Source organism: Heterodontus francisci, chromosome 36, assembly GCF_036365525.1.
Source record: "Heterodontus francisci isolate sHetFra1 chromosome 36, sHetFra1.hap1, whole genome shotgun sequence".
In the NCBI taxonomy this organism is placed as follows: domain Eukaryota; kingdom Metazoa; phylum Chordata; class Chondrichthyes; order Heterodontiformes; family Heterodontidae; genus Heterodontus; species Heterodontus francisci.
This window is the reverse complement of record NC_090406.1, coordinates 12,718,215-12,737,809: the sequence shown is the minus strand read 5'-3', so window position 1 is coordinate 12,737,809 and position 19,595 is coordinate 12,718,215. Positions and strand designations below refer to the sequence as shown.

The 19,595-nt window shown below is 42.2% G+C and overlaps 1 protein-coding gene across 1 annotated transcript; it reads left to right on the top strand.

The window, feature by feature from the left end:
* Positions 1 to 463: 463 nt before the first annotated feature.
* On the top strand, positions 464 to 19,476 carry LOC137351590 (guanidinoacetate N-methyltransferase-like). The gene is made up of 6 exons (XM_068016175.1): positions 464 to 908; positions 3,485 to 3,630; positions 5,153 to 5,216; positions 12,203 to 12,270; positions 16,291 to 16,401; positions 18,655 to 19,476. The coding sequence occupies exons 1-6, from the start codon at positions 728 to 730 to the stop codon at positions 18,793 to 18,795; spliced, it is 711 nt and encodes a 236-aa protein (XP_067872276.1). The 5' UTR covers positions 464 to 727; the 3' UTR covers positions 18,796 to 19,476.
* The last annotated feature ends 119 nt before the right edge of the window (positions 19,477 to 19,595 follow it).

Below are 19,595 nucleotides of genomic sequence, written 5' to 3'. Positions count from 1 at the left end.
TGTCTTTCTGCCATATGTGTTTTTACTCTAAATAAACCTGCTGGTGAAGCCCTGAAACCACAACAACCAGCAACGACTGGTTGCTTTCTCATTTTATACCTTTGACACTTTGAAGAATACTGGAAACATGAGACTCTTCTGTAGAGAGACTGATAGTCTTTACTTACTAGCAAAGCCTATCAGCTGTACTTATTTGGAAGGAATAAGAATTCTTGGGGGCTCAAGCACCAAGATCATTCAGAACTCCTCCGAACAATCTCCTCTCCATCCATTAAAACACAAAACATGAACTGCGACAAGTTTTGAGTATTTACTGCAGTGAATTTGCCGGCTCATCCTCGCCCCCTTTTGACAGTATTTTTTAAAGCTAGAATATTTTGATCCAGCAGTTGTCAGCCAGCAGCACTGCTGTTACTTACCCGCAAAGAATGGCTGTTTTGGTGAGTTACTGATGTCTGTGGCACTGACCGAGCAAAACGTTTTCAGAAAGGGGGCGGGTTTAAAATCGCACAATAGTGGTAATTGTGCCCCTCTCCTTCTGCTGTCGAGTTTGTAAAGTTCAGTAACAGCTGCTGGGGAGTCTGAAGCTTGTTTATGACGATGTGAACGTATGAGGGGGAGGCGCAGATGCTACATGCAATGTCAGCAGAACTCAAGAGCTCTTATAAAATAGCCTCGCCTGCCATCCACTCCTTTCCCAGTGCTGATCAATCTTTACTGCAACGGAATGAGTTTGGGAAGCAAGAGCCCCATTTTCTCGCAGGGGGAGGACTGCAAACCAGACTGGAGGGTAGCGAGCGCCGAGTACAATGAAAGGGATACTCATTTGCAGATCCTGGGTAAACCGGTCATGGAGCGCTGGGAGACTCCATACATGCATTCCCTCGCCACCGTTGCAGCCTCGAAAGGTACAGTTTGATCTCCCTTTCAATCAAGTTGCATTCAATGTGAGGTTTCCCCCCTCCTCGTCCTCCCTTATAAATGCTCTTTTCAAAATCTAGGTCACCCGTGTGGCACAAGTGAACCATTTTGTTTTCCCTTTTCAAACATTTTCAACTGCAGCATTCAACCTTTCTGTGACTTCTACCAAACGTGTGCAATCGAGGCTCTCTAGCGGATATCTATTAAAAAGAACTAAAATTAGTTCTTGCTGCAACAAACTAATTTTAGTTCAGGAGAATGTCTGTCACCGCGTGCAGGCGAAGGTTCAGTATTTAAAAATATGCACATGTTTGAGACTGAGATTCAATGCTGAAAGTCAGACCAGATTATAAACACGAATTTAAGTCGTGGGCTTGAATTTATCGCTCAGTTGTTCCCAGTAATGGGGATAACATCATTTTGACTCATTTGTGGGAATTTACCAAGTTCTTACCAGCAGTTAATCTGACCCACGTTTAAGTTCAGTGACTACGAAAGAATGGCAAGTGCAGAACAGGGAGAGTTTATTTTCCGGAGTTTGTTAATCAGGTGACTTCCACGACGATTAATTATTATGCATGGAATTGTGAAGTAATATTTGTACCATTTGTGTGTGAGTTGTGGAGTCAGTCCAAGATGGAATGGTGTTATGGAACAATATTATGCTCTTCTCTGATGCAATCATTCTTGTGCTGACTTGAAACAAAGTTTGATGAGAGTCGGGAAAATTGTCCACAAGACATTCATTATTCTTCTTTGGCCTCCTTATCTCGAGAGACAATGGATAAGCGCCTGGAGGTGGTCAATGGTTTGTGAAGCAGCGCTTGGAGTGGCTATAAAGGCCAGTTCTAGAGTGACAGGCTCTTACACAGGTGCTGCAGAGAAATTTGTTTGTCGGGGCTGTTACACAGTTGGCTCTCCCCTTGCGCCTCTGTCTTTTTTCCTGCCAACTACTAAGTCTCTTCGACTCGCCACACTTTAGCCCCGTCTTTATGGCTGCCCGCCAGCTCTGGCGAACGCTGGCAACTGACTCCCACGACTTGTGATCAATGTCACAGGATTTCATGTCGCGTTTGCAGACGTCTTTAAAGCGGAGACATGGACGGCCGATGGGTCTGATACCAGTGGCGAGCTCGCTGTACAATGTGTCTTTGGGGACCCTGCCATCTTCCATGCGGCTCACATGGCCAAGCTATCTCAAGCGCCGCTGACTCAGTAGTGTGTATAAGCTGGGGATGTTGGCCGCCTCGAGGACTTCTGTGTTGGAGATATGGTCCTGCCACCTGATGCCAAGTATTCTCCAGAGGCAGCGCAGATGGAATGAATTGAGACGTCGCTCTTGGCTGACATACGTTGTCCAGGCCTCGCTGCCATTATGCTCAGGGAAATAGCATGGGCGAGGGCACTGATTCTAACAGAGGGAGTCCCTTTGTATAAGTGAGCAGGTGCACTCACACGAAAAAAAATAGATCTTTGAGAAAATTATAGTAGTCGATGAAAAGGAAAATTGGTACTGAGTGAATGCGGGCTTCTAAAACACGCACATCATTCGGTCGATATATGTTAACTTAGCACTATCACTAAGATTGATCTTGTCCTGTTGTTTCATTAATTCAGTAAATCACATAACTTTTTCGAACATAATACTCTGAAGCATAGGCTCATTCCTCAGTTAAGATGTGTAACTGCCTTAGACATATGCCCTTATAAATGCGGGAGTCCAATTTCAGATATGAAGATGAAAATCAATTTTACTTCCTTGCCGTGGAAACGTGCATTTTAACGATTGGATTAGATTTCATTTCCACGTTTCCTGTATGTAAAGATTTGTCAGAACGACATAGGCTCCTTGTCTTGCCACATACTTAACTGTTGCGCACCTGTGCAATATTGTCACTCATTCAAAAGTTGAAATTGAGTTTTGTAACAGCTGCAGCTGGCAGAAGGTTCTGTAAAGTGGTGATTGCCACATGTGGTGCAATTTAAAGACATTGAAAAAACGTACAGGATACATTTTCTGAAACAATGCATTTGGCAAAACATTTTAACAGGATATGTATTTTCATTGCACATTGTCCTGTAACATAGTTTTTAAGGATCGTTAGAAGCTGCAACATTGGAACATTATCCTTTGTCAATTTTCTCCCCTTCCCTGTTGTCTGGTAGCTGTCAACTCCTTGGTTCCTTCAATGTGGCAACACGTTTCAGTAGTCTTCAAATATACCAGCTGCTTCCTTGAGGCACAGTAAGCTGTTTTGCTGCTTAGAATTTGGAGGTATGAGAGTAGCAGTGAACTAGTTAATCGAGAACACTGGGACAATGCAAATATCTACTGGAGTGCTACAAACATGTAACAACTAGCACAATAGCTCAGGTGGTGTGTACAGATGTGCTAATCCAACAGCTGTTAACTCCCACCCTATATTCTGGTTGTGAAAGAGATTCTGGCAGCACTGTTGCATGTGCAATGCCAGAAATAAACACACTGGATTGAAGTAGTAAGTTGTGGTGCAACTGATGGAGACAAAACAGTAATAAAACCAATTGCTTTCTTCTGGCCTAGGAGGACGTGTTCTGGAAATTGGTTTTGGAATGGCAATTGCAGCCACTAAGATAGAGTCCTTCAATGTTGAAGAGCACTGGATCATTGAATGTAATGATGGTGTGTATAAAAGATTGCAGGAGTGGGCTAAGGAGCAACCCCACAAAGTGAGTACCCTATGGTTACCACATTGGATAGTTTTGCAGTTGTTCCAATAATTAAATTTTTTTTAATTTACTGATTTTTTTAATACTGGTTTTGTGCTTGGAAATGTTATGAATGAAGTGAAACTGCTCAACCACACTCATTTCACTTGGGACTTTTATCAAATTTGACTAAACTCAAACCAAAATCCCAGAGGTGAAATGACAAAAGTCTAATATAATTGTAGCATCCAACCACCTCAACAAATGCATTTATATAGCACTTTAACATGATATGGAGATCACTGGCAAGGCCAGCATTTATTGCCCATCTCTAATGCCATCGCAAAGGTAAGCCACTTTCTTGAACCACTGTGGTCCATGTAGTAAAGGCACTCCCACAGCATTGTTAGATTGAAAGTTCCAGGATTTTGACCAAGTGATAATGAAGGAACAGTGATATATTTCCAAGTCACCATGGTGTGTTACTCGAATGTGGTGGTGCTGCCATGTGCCTGTTGCCCTTGTCCTTCTAGGTGGTGGATGTCAAAGCACATCAAGTTGCAATGAATTATTGTGGCAATTATTATGCAGGTAAACATGGCAAACACCAATCGAGTGCCATGGCCTAGTGAGCCGTCTCATCTCAGGGAAGGGCAAAACATACATCATTCATCTCGCTCTATTCAAACCTCACCTCTTGTTCGTTGACCTGACTATTCCAGCCAGGAGATGGAGACAAAGCTCAGTGGGGGGAAAAAAATAAGAAAAAAAAAACCTAAGCATGTACAACATGGATAATTTGCATGGAAATTGTAGATTCTGCAATATACACAGTATACAATTCCACACAGCAAGATACATTACAACCAGCAATTTTTCATGGCCATTAATGCAGGAACCTCAGAGTTTGCAGATGGCATCAACATTTTGAAAGTCGCCTACACTGTTCAGTAGATACTCTTTTTTAGATGCAGTCTGCATTGTTGTAGGTTCTGTCATGGATGAGCAGCAGAAACCGGCTTGAGGGACTGACTGGCGCACTCCTATGAGACATTAAACTGAGGCCATATTGCCTCTGTTGGCTCAAGTGAATGTTAAATATCCTGCTAGATTCGAAGTAGAGCAGGGAATTCTCCTGGAATTATGGCCAACATTCCTCCCTCAGCAAGTACCATCACAATGCAATTCTTGGTCATTCATCTAATTGCTGGTTGTGGGCCCTTGCTACATATATGAAAATTACTGCAGTCTTTGTCTACACTTCAACTGTAGTATATGGGAAGTGCTTTCAGATATTTCAAAGAGATCGCAGGAAACTTTATGAATGCAAATCCTTCTTTCCTATATATGGCAAAGGTAATAAAATAATAGAATTCTACAGCACAGAAACAGGCCATTTGGTCCATAGAGTTTGTGGCAGTGTTTTTCTCCATTAGATCCAGTAATTAAATCCCATTTTTTCTGCTAATGTCCAAATAATTAGGATAGAGCAATTATAATCTACCTATAATTTTAATCAGTCTTGTACATTTTCCAATTGCAGGTTGTTCCTCTTAAGGGGCTCTGGGAGGATGTGGTCTCAACATTACCAGATGCACATTTTGATGGTAAGTCTGGCATTTGTGTTTCACTTCTGAAGTACTTTATCACTAAATCTTTGACTATATAAAAACATTTTTTTAAATTGCTCTTTACTGATGGCAGAAATTATGTTTAGATGTAGAATTCTGAAGCCAGGGGTTCATTTATATCACCAAACCTAATTTTCAGTAGTGTAATAACAACATAAGAACTTGCATTTACATAATGCCTTGAATGTAGTAAAATGTCCCACGGTGCTTCACAGGAGAGTTTTCATCCAAAATTTGACACTGAGCCACTTAAGGAGATATTATGACAGATGACCAAAGATTGGTTAAAGACGTAGGTTTTGAGGAGAGAGAGGGGGAGGAGGTAGGGCAGGAATTCCAGAGCTTCGCGCCTAGGCAGCTAAAGGTTCCAGCAATGCAGAGATTAAAATCAGGAATGTGGAAGAGGCCAGAATGGGAAGAGTACAGAGATCTCAGAGGGCTGTACGGCAGACTTAAGAAATTATAATAGTAAAAGCATTGGTATGAAAGTCCTGCTCCTAGATGCCCTTGGAATATTTTTTGAAAATTTAATGACAAGACTAGTATTTTAAACTTAAATAAGGACAATTATGATGGCATGAAAGCAGAGCTAGCTAAAGTGAACTGGCAAATCAGGTTAAGGGATAGGTCAATAGAGATGGCAGACGTTTAAAGGAATATTTCAGAATACACAGAATAGATACATTTCAAGGAGAAAGAAAAATTCCAAGGGTGGGACCCGCCATCCGTGGTTAAATAAAACAGTTAAAGATAGTATCAAATTTAAAGAAAAAGCATATAATTGCACAAAGATGGGAGGCAGGTCAGATGTTTGGATAGAATATAAAAAACAGCAAAGAATGACTAAAGGATTGATGAGAGGTAAAATTAGAGTACAAGAGAAAGCTAGCTAGAAATATAAAGGCAGGTAGTAAGAGTTTCTATAGGTATTAAAAAAAAAAGAGTTAACAAAGTGAGCGTTGGTCCTGTAGAAAGTGAGTCTGGGGAATTAATAATGGATAATAAGGAGATAGCAGATAAATTGAACAGATATTTTGCATCGGTCTTCACTAATGAGGACACATAACATCCCAGTATTAGGTGTAAGTCAGGAAATGGAAGGGAGGGAGGAACTCAAGAAAATTACAATCACCAGGGAAGTGGTACTGAACAAATTGTTGGAGCTGCGGGCTGACAAGTCCCCGGATCCTGATGGACTTCATCCTAAGGTGTTAAAAGAAATGGCTAGTGAGATAGTTGATGCGTTACTTTTAATTTTCCAAAATTCCCTAGATTCGGGGAAGGTTCCATTAGATTGGAAAATAGCAAATGTAACTCCTTTATTCAAAAAGGGAGGGAGACAGAAAGCAAGAAACGACAGGCCAGTTAGCTTAACATCTGTCTTAGGGAAAATGTTAGAAGCTATTATTAAAGACATTAGAGCAGGGCATTTAGAAGACTTGAAGGTAATCAGGCAGAGTCAACATGGTTTTGTGAAAGGGAAAACATGTTTAACCAATTTATTGGAGTTCTTTGAGGGGTTTACATGTGCTGTGGATAAAGGGGAACCGATGGATGTATTGTACTTAGATTTCCAGAAGGCATTTGATAAGGTGCCATATGAAAGGTTATTGCAGAAAATAACAACTCATGGTGTAGGGGATAACATATTGGCATGGATAGAAGATTGGCTAGCTAACAGGAGACAGAGAGTCGGCATAAATGGGTCATTTTCTGGTTGGCAAGATGTAACGAGTGGTGTGCCACAGGGATGTGTACTGGGGCCTCAACTTTCTTCAATTTATATAAATGACTTAGATGAAAGGACCGAAGGTATGGTTGCTAAATTTGCTGATGACACAAAGATAGGTAGGAAAGTGACTTGTGAGGAGGAGATAAGGGATCTACAAAGGGATATAGATAGGTTAAGTGAGTGGGCAAAGACCTGTCAAATGGAGTATATTGTGGGAAAGTGGGAAATTGTCCACTTTGGCAGGAAGAATAAAAAAGAAGCATATTATCGAAATGGTGAGAGATTGCAGAGCTCTGAGATGCAGAGGGATCTGGGTGTCCTAGTGCATGAATGGCAAAAGGTTAGTATCCAGGTACAGCACGTAATTAGTAAAGCTAATAGAATGTTATCGATTATCGTGAGGGGTATTGAATACAAAAGTAGGGAGGTTATGCTTCAGCTATACAGGGCGTTGGTGAGACCACATCTGGAGTACTATGTACAGTACTGGTCTCCTTACTTAAGGATGTAAATGCATTGGAGGTTGTACAAAGAAGGTTTACTAGACTAATACTTGGAATGGGTGGGCTGTCTTACGCTGAAAGATTGGACAGGCTAGGCTTGTATCCACTGGAATTTAGACGAGTAAGAGGTGACTTGATTGAAACATATAAGACCCTGAGGGGTCTTGACAGGGTGGATGTGGAAGGGATGTTTCCCCTTGTGGGAGAATCTAGAACTAGGGGTCATTGTTTAAAAATAAGGGGTTGCCCATTTAAGACAGAGATGAAGAGAAATTTTTTCTCAGGGTTGTGAGTCTTTGGAATTCTCTTCCTCAAAACGCGATGGAAGCAGAGTCATTGAATATTTTTAAGGCAGAGGTAGATAGATTCTTGATAAGCAAGGGGGTGGAAGGTTATTGGGGGTAGGTGGAAATGTGGAGTAATCAATTCAGCCATGAACTTATTGAATGGCGGAGCAGGCTCGAAGGGCCAAATGGCCTACTCCTGCTCCTAATTCGTAAGTTCGTACGTATGTTCATTTATTTCCTACAAGTAGGCAAAGCAAAAATAGGAAAAATACCAACACAATGAGACTGGAAAGATTGAATTATCAGAACAATAATACTACATCAGCCTTTATTTTATAGATACTGTCCAATTTAGACAACCTGGACAATTTTGTTTATAGGGTCTTAGCGGAATATCCACTATTCATCAATAGTTAGACATATGAATGAATCATACACTGGTTTAAGAGGAATTACAGTGAAGAGATTACATTAAAATTCTGAAAGAACATCTTTTTGATTGTAGCTGCCTGGTCGGAAAAAAACTTGCCATCTCGTCCAATGGCTCAGTGAGTTTAAATAGTGAATCATGTTGACTGGGTGGTTTCCCAGATTCGATCCCCTCTCTGTGCTGAGTTAGCCTATTTCAGTTGGGATGCCAGTTTGTTTCTCAGTGCCCAGTTTACGTGGCGGGGGTCGTGGGAGGTGAGGAGATTTGCAGTTCCTATCCTGAGACCATTCTGGAAGTCTATTCATTTAGGATATTGCATTAGAAGAGTACCAAGCCTGGTTGTGATACTAGCTGCAACTGAATAGCCTTGAAATCAGCATCAGTTTGATAGTAACATAGGAACATGTGGTAAGAGGAAACAAGAGGTTTAAAATACTAAATAAATTGAACAGTTTGGTCCTGGACCTAAGTGGAACATTTTCCAGCCCGACCCCCCATCCACACACTTGTTTTCAGTCAAAATCTATGATTGTTAATTTCTGTCACAGTACTGCTAAAGGAAACCTCTTGGCAGACTCTTAATAAGTTGGCCTACAAAACTAGCAGTGCTGTTTGCTTATAGTGCCCTTTTGCCCTCTAGTTTTTCTGTATACAGTACAACACTCTGTAATAAATAATACGGTAACAGTAATCTGTACAAATAGTGAACCTGCCCAAATGGTTCAGATCAAGGGAGACAACCATAATTGCACATGATAAACCATAACAAAATGACTGGTTAAGTAAAATTCAGAACTTTGTGCTGTAATTTGAACAGTGTTGACAGGTTAAGAAGAGCAAGGAGAGGACACGAGAAGTCATTGGCGGATAGGATCAAAGAAAACCCTAAGGCTTTCTATAGGTATATCAGGAATAAACGAATGATAAGAGTTAGAACAGGGCCAATCAAGGATAGTAGTGGGAAGTTGTGTGCGGAATCAGAGGAGATAGGGGAAGCGTTAAATGAATATTTTTCGTCAGTATTTACAGTAGAGAAAGAAAATGTTGCCGAGGAGATTACTGAGATACAGCCTACTAGGCTAGATGGGATTGAGATTCACAAGGAGGAGGTGTTAGCAATTTTGGAAAGAGTGAAAATAGATAAGTCCCCTGGGCCAGATGGAATTTATCCTAGGATTCTCTGGGAAGCCAGGGAGGAGATTGCAGAGCCGTTGTTGTTGATCTTCAAGTCGTCATTGTCGACAGGAGTAGTGCCGGAGGACTGGAGGATAGCAAATGTTGTCCCCTTGTTCAAGAAGGGGAGTAGAGACAGCCCTGGTAATTATAGACCTGTGAGCCTTACTTCGGTTGTGGGTAAAATGTTGGAAAAGGTTATAAGAGACAGGATTTATAATCATCTTGAAAAGAATAAGTTCATTTGCGATAGTCAGCACGGTTTTGTGAAAGGTAGGTCGTGCCTCACAAACCTTATTGAGTTTTTTGACAAGGTGACCAAACAGGTGGATGAGGGTAAAGCCGTGGATGTGGTGTATATGGATTTCAGTAAGGCGTTTGATAAGGTTCCCCACGGTAGGCTATTGCAGAAAATACGCAAGTATGGGGTTGAAGGTGATTTAGAGCTTTGGATCAGAAATTGGCTAGCTGAAAGAAGACAGAGGGTGGTGGTTGATGGCAAATGTTCATCCTGGAGTTTAGTTACTAGTGGTGTACCGCAAGGTTCTGTTTTGGGGCCACTGCTGTTTGTCATTTTTATAAACGACCTGGATGAGGGTGTAGAAGGGTGGGTTAGTAAATTTGCGGATGACACGAAGGTCGGTGGAGTTGTGGATAGTGTCGAAGGGTGTTGTAGGGTACAGAGGGACATAGATAGGCTGCAGAGCTGGGCTGAGAGATGGCAAATGGAGTTTAATGCGGAGAAGTGTGAGGTGATTCACTTTGGAAGGAGTAACAGCAATGCAGAGTACTGGGCTAATGGGAAGATTCTTGGTAGTGTAGATGAGCAGAGAGATCTTGGTATCCAGGTACATAAATCCCTGAAAGTTGCTACCCAGGTTAATAGGGCTGTTAAGAAGGCATATGGTGTGTTAGCCTTTATTAGTAGGGGGATCGAGTTTCAGAGCCACGGGGTCATGATGCAGCTGTACAAAACTCTGGTGAGGCCGCACCTGGAGTATTGCGTGCAGTTCTGGTCACCGCATTATAGGAAGGATGTCGAAGCTTTGGAAAGGGTGCAGAGGAGATTTACTAGGATGTTGCCTGGTATGGAAGGAAGGTCTTACGAGGAAAGGCTGAGGGACTTGGGGTTGTTTTCGTTAGAGAGAAGGAGGAGGAGAGGTGACTTAATAGAGACATACAAGATAATCAGAGGGTTAGATAGGGTGGATAGTGAGAGTCTTTTTCCTCGGATGAGGATGGCAAACACGAGGGGACATAGCTTTAAGTTGAGGGGTGAAAGATATAGGACAGATGTCAGAGGTAGTTTCTTTACGCAGAGAGTAGTAGGGGCGTGGAACGCCCTGCCTGCAACAGTAGTAGACTCGCCAACTTTAAGGGCATTTAAGTGGTCATTGGATAGACATATGGATGTAAATGGAATAGTGTAGGTCAGATGATCGGCGCAACATCGAGGGCCGAAGGGCCTGTACTGCGCTGTAATATTCTAAAAAAAAAAATTCTAATTCTAATTTTAAAAAAAATGCTACTTACTTGAATGCAACTTATGCTGCAGTTAGACATTATATGCTGTTTAACGCATGCAGAGTGGTGGAATTGAATTACTGCCCTCCTCTCGCTGTTGTATCATTTAGAACACTGGTTATGCATTGCAAGATTAGACAGCAAATCTAAGTAAGAACTTCAGGGCAGCCATCTGAGACAATCTGCCAGGAAACGCCTTTAGTGACACTGTCGCAGAGTAGAAAGATTCGACATTGGGATAGCATAGGTTATTCATTGATAATACACGTGCAGAGCTCTACTTTCCAACATTCAACTGCCAGTGAAATTCCTGTTGGAAAAAGAGTTGCCAAGAGAGTTGGCTGCCTCTCCAACATTAGAAATTTAAGGCAGTTCTTTTTAAAAAAAAAATGCTAAATTCAAGTTGGCTTTGCAACTGGAAGCTGTGTGTGGCAACAGGTGGCTTATCACCTATTGCTAAATGTAGAACTGGAATTTTGTCTGGCTATATATATATTTGCAATTTATTTCAGGTATGCAGCTTTCTCTATTGCTTCTCTCCACAATCCCACCAATTCTTCTCCCTTGAAGGCACTGACTCTTGCCTGCCTACAGGAATTCAGTGGGCTATTTGTGTTGGCAAGCTATTTGGCCATGGAGTCCAGCCTACTTCTGTTCTCACCACTGAAATCCAAACACATTCATTTTCCAACAGGGATCACTGGCTGTGATCAGGAGCTGGAATCCTGACTCATTTTTCTCATCTTTAGCCAAGCGGTACTGAGGCTAATTGTAGCATTCAGCTGCTGAGATCAACCTGGCATGAACTAGCAATTAATACTAGGACCTTGTAAGCCAGTATGGCTCAGCAGTGCACAGGCCACTGGAGAGTTATATATGTTTTATTGCAAATTCAAATCCTTTTGCTCAAACACCTCCATGGCCTTGCACCTTGCTGTCTTTGTAACCACCTCCAACCCTACCAAGATCTCTGCTTTCCTCTAGTTCCGGCTTTATATATCTCCAACTTACTTCTCCTCACCATTGGTAGCCGTGCCTTTAGCTGTCTGGTCCATAAGCTCTGGCATTCCCTCCCTGAACACCTCCACCTCCTTCGTCAGAATGCTGTTAAAACCTACCTCTTTGACCAACTTTTGTCTTAATGTCTCCTTCTTTGGTTTGGTTTCAATTTCTTTTGTCTGTTTATGCTCCTGTGAAGCACATTGGGACGTTTTACTATGTTAAAGGCACCACATAAATACAAGTTGTTTCCATATTTGATATATGGAGGTGAAAACAAACAAGAATTCTGTCCTTTTCCATTTGTTTTCCAGGAATTCTTTATGATACTTACCCATTGTCAGAAGAAACCTGGCACACACATCAGTTTGCTTTTATAAAGGTAAGGGCAGATTTTGCAGTCAGCAGTGCTCGTCGTATGGGCTTTTGCACAGGAACTTGCATTGAACAGAAATCCAAAACAGCTCACCACCCTCTAGAGGGGATCTGGGTTGTGTGTGAACAGGGAAATCAACTGTGTATCTCCTTAACCAATCAGATTGAAAAATTCTTACTGAGGCATGCAGTCTCTACCACAAAGTGTAAGTTAGAATATTTAATTCGATGCCAAATCATGTACAGAAAGTAAAATAAAGAGAGGGAAAGAAATTTGGGAACAACTACTTATATTTATATAGAGCCTTTAACGTAATGAAACATCCCAAGGCATTACAGTAGCATTATCAAACAAAGTATGACACTGAGCCACAAAAGATGTTGGGTCAAATGACCAAAAGCTTGGCCAAAGAGATAGGTTTTAAGGAGCATCTTAAAGGGAGAAAGCAAGGCGGAGAGGTGTAGGGAGCGTATTCCAAAGCTTGGGGTCTAGGCAACTGAAGGCGAATCCACCATGGTGGAGCAAATAAAATCAAGGATGCACAAGAGGCCAGTCTTAGAGGAGTGCAGATATCTCAGATGGTTGTGGGGCTGGAGGAGATTAGAGATAGGTAGGGACAAGACCATGGAGGGATTTGAAAACAAGGATGAGAATTTTAAAATCAAGATGTTGCGTGACCAGGAGCCATTGTAGGTCAGCAAGCACAGAGGTGATATGGGAATGGGTCCTGGTGCAAGTTAAGACACGGGCAGCAGAGTTTTGGATGACCTCAAGTTTACGGAGAGTAGAATTTGGGAGAACAGCCAGGAGTGATGTTACGGAGGTGGAAATAGGCAGTCTTTATGCTGACATGAATATGAGGTTGGAAACTCATCTCAGGGTCAAATGTGACACCAAGCTTGCAAACAGACTGGCTTAATCTCAGACTGCTGCCAGGGAGAGGAATGGAGTCAGTAGCTAGGGAACAGAGTTTGGAGCAGGGACTGAAAACAATGGCTTCAGTCTTCCCAATATTTAATTGGAGGAAATTTGTGCTCATCCAGTACTGCATGTCAGATAAGCAGTCTGATAATTTAGCAACAGTGGAGGAGTCGAGAGAAGTGGTGGTGAGGTAGAGCTGAGTGTCGTCAGCATGCATGTGAAAACTAATGCTGTGCTTTTGGATGATGTCGCCGAGGGGCAGCCTGTAGGTGAGAAATAGGAGGAGGCCAAGGATAAATCCTTGAGGGACACCAGAGGATTAAGAGATAAATGAGACAGAAAGAAAAAGTAAAAAAGTTTATTAAAAAAAAATCTGCAATAATAAAACTGCAATAAAGTCTGACAGAATGAGACTCCACACTTGTTAAAAAAAAAAGTGTCAGAGATTTTTGACACTAACTAAGACTTATCACGTTGTTAAAAATTCATTTGCATTTGAATGGACAAGCCCTAACTTTTTCCAAGTGATTATTTGCAAGGCAAATCAGCCATCCTTCTGCGCATGCGCACCCATATCAGGGCCAAGCTGGAAGACCATCCCACCCTTCTCTGGAGTCTCGCATGCGCACCTCGTTTGTGTCTCTGCATGCGCTGAGCCACCAGGACCTGTGGACTCAGGGCAGCAGAAAGCCTCAGCGGGGCAGTGGTAGGGAAGTTCACAAACTCAGGCAGGGAAGGGGAGAAGTGGAAAGCATAAGAAAAGGCAATATAAACTAGCCCTAACTGACTGCAAATCTGAAAATGTTTGCTTTGCAAACCAGGATTACTTATTTTGTCTCAAGCCAGAATGCAAAGGTGCAGTTACTATCAATTAAAGAAGCTTCTCCATTTAATCTAAGATAATATATTGGTTTAAAAAAGGAATAAACACTTCAGAGTAATTGCTTGCATGGTGTGTCAATCCGGTGTATGCGTTACTTACGGGGGCACCTGAAGACTGTGTACAGTCTCCAAAGAAGTAATTAACCTACAAATTAGAGTATAATGTCTTTTATTTTATCAGCCAAGGATAACTAGAACTGCAATTGCACAACACTAGATAAGATGATCATCACAAAGTTAACTAAAGCTAACTACATTCCACCACCCCTCCCCCCGCCACCACCCTGAACTTCACTTGTTCAAAACTTATAACATTTCTAATCTTTCGCAATTCTGAAGGTCACAGACATGAAATGCTGGACTAGATTTTCAAATTGGGGTTGGGAACCCGACGCCCAGATCATTTCTGGGTCCCGAGCCCACACTGCAACTCATGCGATGCTATCATTAAAAATAAATGCCCTATTTGGGCTGGAGGTGAGTTGATGCCCAATTAGTCACCAGGAAGCAGGAGCATGATGGGGCCTGCCGCTGCCTTGCAGAAGAGAGCAGGCGGCACCTCGGAGGGCCCGCAGCCTCACTGAGCACAAAAGTGGCCGAACGGCCAAATGGAAGGTTAAATACACAATCTGGTGCAAGATCCCCCAGCTCCCTCAACAACAGTTTAAAAAAAAACTTTAACCACTGCCCAGTTTGACCTGACAGCACTGACCTGCACCACACTGTTAGGGTTCAGCACTTTCAGCTTTGAAAACTGCCTTCTCGCCCTCCCTGGCCTGTTAACAACCTCCTCAAAGAGTTCAGCGGGCTGTTAATTGGAGGTGAGCGGTTTCCCCATTTCCCGCCCTCCCTCCCTCCCTCCCTCCCTCTGAAAATTGTCTCATGCTCCGGAGGCGGCGGGATCCAGTGCCGCCCTCCCAGAACGCGATTTTCAAATCGCGCCCACACCCCTTCCCGACCACACCACCAATAGGAAATCCCGGCTGCTAACTATTTCTCTCTCCATAAATGCTGCCAGATCTGCTGAGTATTTCCAGTCTTTTCTGTTTTTATTTGACATGCTTCTAGGGAGCTGAGATTTCAAGCTTTGAGGGGTCTGGGAAATGGGAAGGTGGGCAGGGAGAGGAGCGGGTTTGGTGGCAGGGGGAGGAGCTTGAAATTTTTTGTGTATTGGGGTTTGGAATTTTTGTTTATGGGATTCTTGCATTTTTCTGTGAATGGTGCTCTTGCTTTTTGTGTCTATGTTTGGGTCTCATTTATTGATTATATGGAATGCAGGGTGGGGGGGGGGGGGGGTGGCGGTCCTGGCATTTTGTACATATAGATTTGCAGTTCTGTTTAATCAAATACAGTCGCCTGTTCAGCAGCCGTCCCAACTTCAATTCAATGTAACCGTACAGTACATTCAAAACTTGATGACATCATACCCCTGCCCTGGTCAGCAACTCTCTCCCACCGCCCTGGTCAATAATTTATCATGTTGACTCACTGTCCCACCACCCCCATGAGCAACATTTTGGTCTGTGCCTCCTTCCTCTCCTTAGCAGCCTTTCTAAACATGTCCCCACCAACTGTACAGTGCTCCCCATCCCCCAACTAAGGAGTGTTCTTAAACCCCTCTCCCCACCCCTGCATACACATAGAGCAAGAAAATCATCCTCCATCTATTGCAATGCCCCCCAGCTACTGAGCAGTCTTTGGCTGAATGTCCTCCTCCCCAGAGCATCTAAACCATCTCCAAAAGTATGTTCTAGTTTATCTCTAGTCATCTTCTTCTCCCCGTCTCTATTACTCACTGTCCCGATTACCCGCTCTCCTCTACTCCTTCTTCCTGTCCCCCTCCATCTGGATCCAGTTATCTTCCTGCCCAATATTAATATTGCAGTTGATGTTGACTCTCCTTGTGCAATACCATGGGAGATTGATTAGTATGATTCCCACAAGCCAAAATACTTGCAGGTTGGTAGGTAAATTGGCCATTATAAATTGCCCCTAGTATAGGTAGGTGGTAGGGAAATATAGGGACAGGTGGGGATGTGGTAGGAATATGGGATAAGTGTAGGATTAGTATAAATGGGTGGTTGATGCTCGGCACAGACTCGGTGGGCCGAAGGGCCTGTTTCAGTGCTGTATCTCTAAACATGTATCAGATAAATCTGGGAAGGACAGAAGGAGAAAATGCAGCCAAATCAAACTGCAGTTGTTAAACTCCTTTTCTTTCAGGGTCATGCTTTGCGTTTGCTGAAGGCTGGCGGCGTTCTTACATATTGCAACCTCACCTCCTGGGGAGAGCTACTGAAGGGAAAGTATAATGACATTGAAAAAATGTTCCAGGTAGGGATAAAGCCAATACCCATGTTTTTTCTTCTAATTATCTGATGCCACCATGCATTGTGGAAGAGATTCAAACTACTCCCATTTACCATTTGGAACCTGCAGAAGTCCCAGCTGCCAACACTCACTGTTATTGTAAAAGCAATGTGAATAGACCAAAAATCAGAAAGAATTGAAAGAACTTACATTTATATAGCAGCTTTCATGTCGTCAGGCTATCCCATGAGGTCTCAACAAGGCACAAATCAGGAGTGTGATGGAATACAAAAACAAAGAATACTGCAGATATTGGAAATCTGAAACAAAACAGAAAATGCTGGAAATACTCAGGAGGTCAGGCAGCATCTGTTCTGATGAAAGGTCACAGACCTGAAAAGTTAACACTGTTTTCCAGCATTTTTTGTGTGTGTGATAGAATACTCTCCACTTGCCTGGATGAGTATAGCTCCAACAACACTCAAAGCCTCAACACCATCTAAGACAAAGAAGCCCGCTTGCCAGCCATCAGCTTAAGCATTCACTCCCTTCATCACCGTGGATGCACGGTGTACCAACTATAACATGCACTGCAGCAACTCACCAAGGCTTCTTCAACAGCACCCCTCAAACCGGTAACCTCTACCACCAAGAAGAACAAGGGCAGGAGGCGCATGGGAACACCACCTGCACGTTCCCCTCCAAGTCACACACCATCCTAACTTAGAAATATATTGCTGTTTGTTCATTGTCGCTGGGTTAAAATCCTGAAGCTCTCTACCTAACAGCAATGTGAGTGTATCTATAAACACAGACTGCAGTGGTTCAAGGTGGCAGCTCACGACCACCTCAAGGGCATTAGAGATGGGAAATAAAGGCTGGCCTTGCCAGTGCCACCCACATCCCATGAACAAAGAAATTAAAAAATTTTTGGAAGGCAAATACTGTTGTGATATAAGCAAATATGGCAGCCAATTTGTGCACAACAAAATCTGACAAACACCAATGAAATACATACCTACCCACTGTTTTTTTTTATTAGTTCAATAATTTCAGAGCATGACTGGCCCCCTTTTTATCTTTATTTTGTTATTTTTTTCTTTTTTTAGGTGTTTATTTTATTTTAATTTGTTCAGTTTGTTTCTAATGTGCCTACCCACTTTTTTTATGTTTGTGCTTGGGGCCAGGCTGTTCAGTTTTCTGTCAATTAATACCCTCTCTGTACTAACACTTTGTTTTTCACCACACCATTAACATACCGTTTCCTTTTGCTCCACGCCCTTCTGGTCAGTTATTCTCTGTGACCTTGTCCTATCAATACCTCTTTTGTTGTCTCTTGCCCCATCCTCACTTTAAATTACTTAAAACCTATTAAATTTCTGGTTCTGCCAGTTCTGATGAAGGGTCACTGACCTGAAATGTTAACTCTGCCTCTTTCCCCACAGATGCTGCCAGGCCTGCTGAGTATTTCCAGCATTTCTTGTTTTTACACCAGTGAAATACATGACTGGTTGATATGTTTTGGTGGTGCATGAAGGATGTGTTCACTAGAACTGGGGGAGAACTCCATCTGAATAGGCAGATGGGGCACCAGTTTGACATCTCACCCAAAAGATAGCATCTCCAACAATGCAGCACTCCCTAGTGCCAGTCTAGATTATGTGCTCAAGTCCTGTAATGAGGCTTCAACTCACAACATTCTGATTCAGAAGTGTGAATGGCACTTAAAGGCATACTACTCAAATCAATAATTCAAAGCCTCTTCAACATTAAGATTTATATTTAAGAGCAATGACAATTTCAAGGCCATGTAAAATCTTGCAAAGCGGGTGAAGGAAGCCATTTGTGTGTTTTATTCTAGGTGAATTGGGCAGCCTGAATCCTGTTTCCAGTGGCCATGGACTCCAGACTTGCCTAATTTCATGTCAATCAACATCAAATTGGCAAACTCATTTAGAGATCAGAGGATCTTCAGGTGGGGTGGAAAAATGGTGCATTAAGAATTGGTCTTGAGGTTGAGGTACTGTGCATTGTTGTGGTAGAACAAAGGGAGATTTACATTTATATCCAAGCTCCTCTACTTCACCTAATGGTAACAGCCAGTGTTCAAGATGGAAAGTGTTGTTTCCCTGCCTCACTATTTCTTACCTGGAGGAGCACCTAAAATATTTTTCAAAAATATAAAGATATGTTGAAACAGCTTGAATTTCTGGGATATGCAGTGTAATGAAATCTGTTTCACATTTCCAAAATAACTTGCATCTTTAATCTGTCCAGGAAACCCAAGTGCCTCATTTGGTGGAGGCTGGCTTCAAGGAGGAGAACATTCAGACCAGTGTGATGGACATCAGCCCTCCCAAAGACTGCAGATACTACTCTTTTCATAAGATGATCACACCCATGATAACTAAACACTAACCAGCCACTCTTACTAAGATTGTTGTGAAGAACCATCACTATAGTCTTAAAATTAATTAAAGGATGACTTTTATCAAATCCAATGTAGCTTTCTTTAGACAATGAAAAATGCTGAACACAATTAATACAGTGTCATGAATGCATTACTATTGAATGCAATGAGACTGGATTATTGGTGTCAATTTTAGAAAGCCAATCAGTATTTGTACAATAGCTCCATAATTTTAAAATGTGCATTCCCACAATTGCCTTTCACTCCCAACCTCACCCTCACCAAATGTCTTATTTTCTAGCAGTTTTCAAATAAAAGTTGGTGTACAAGTGCCTTGGGACAAAAAAAAAATAAGGGTGGAATTATACTTCACCTGGCGACAACTCAAAACGGTGAGGCAGCCTCCTGAAAGGGGTCTCGTACCTTTAGGGTAGTTGGTAACCTTCTGAGTTAAACTGCCACTTTGCAATGATGTGTACTCAAAACTGCTGTAAGATAGATTCAAAAGTGGCAATATAATAGCAAAATTGAGCTAAAGATTTTGTTCGTCTCACAATTAAGGAGATATTTGGTTTGCTGACATCCATGGGAAAACAAAGAAAAATTATCCAAAAGCAAGATGGTGCGAGCGCTGTACATTTTGATGGAAGTTTGTATACATTGGAATAAAAATCTAGTCATAAGTAATATACTTGCCTCATCACCTTTTGTGCTTCCCCATAATTAATTTGCTCCATACACTTCCTTAAGTCCCCTCTTTCCACTTGTCCTAAAGTCACTTTTGGCTGTTCCCAATGTTATCTCTAGT

Excerpts from the sequence above, each read along its gene's own strand:
- LOC137351590 (XM_068016175.1), top strand. The coding sequence starts at position 728 with ATGAGTTTGGGAAGCAAGAGCCCCATTTTCTCGCAGGGGGAGGACTGC. Across the intron at positions 909-3,484 it reads CACCGTTGCAGCCTCGAAAG|GAGGACGTGTTCTGGAAATT; the intron begins GTACAGTTTGAT and ends CTTCTGGCCTAG. Across the intron at positions 16,402-18,654 it reads ACATTGAAAAAATGTTCCAG|GAAACCCAAGTGCCTCATTT; the intron begins GTAGGGATAAAG and ends TAATCTGTCCAG.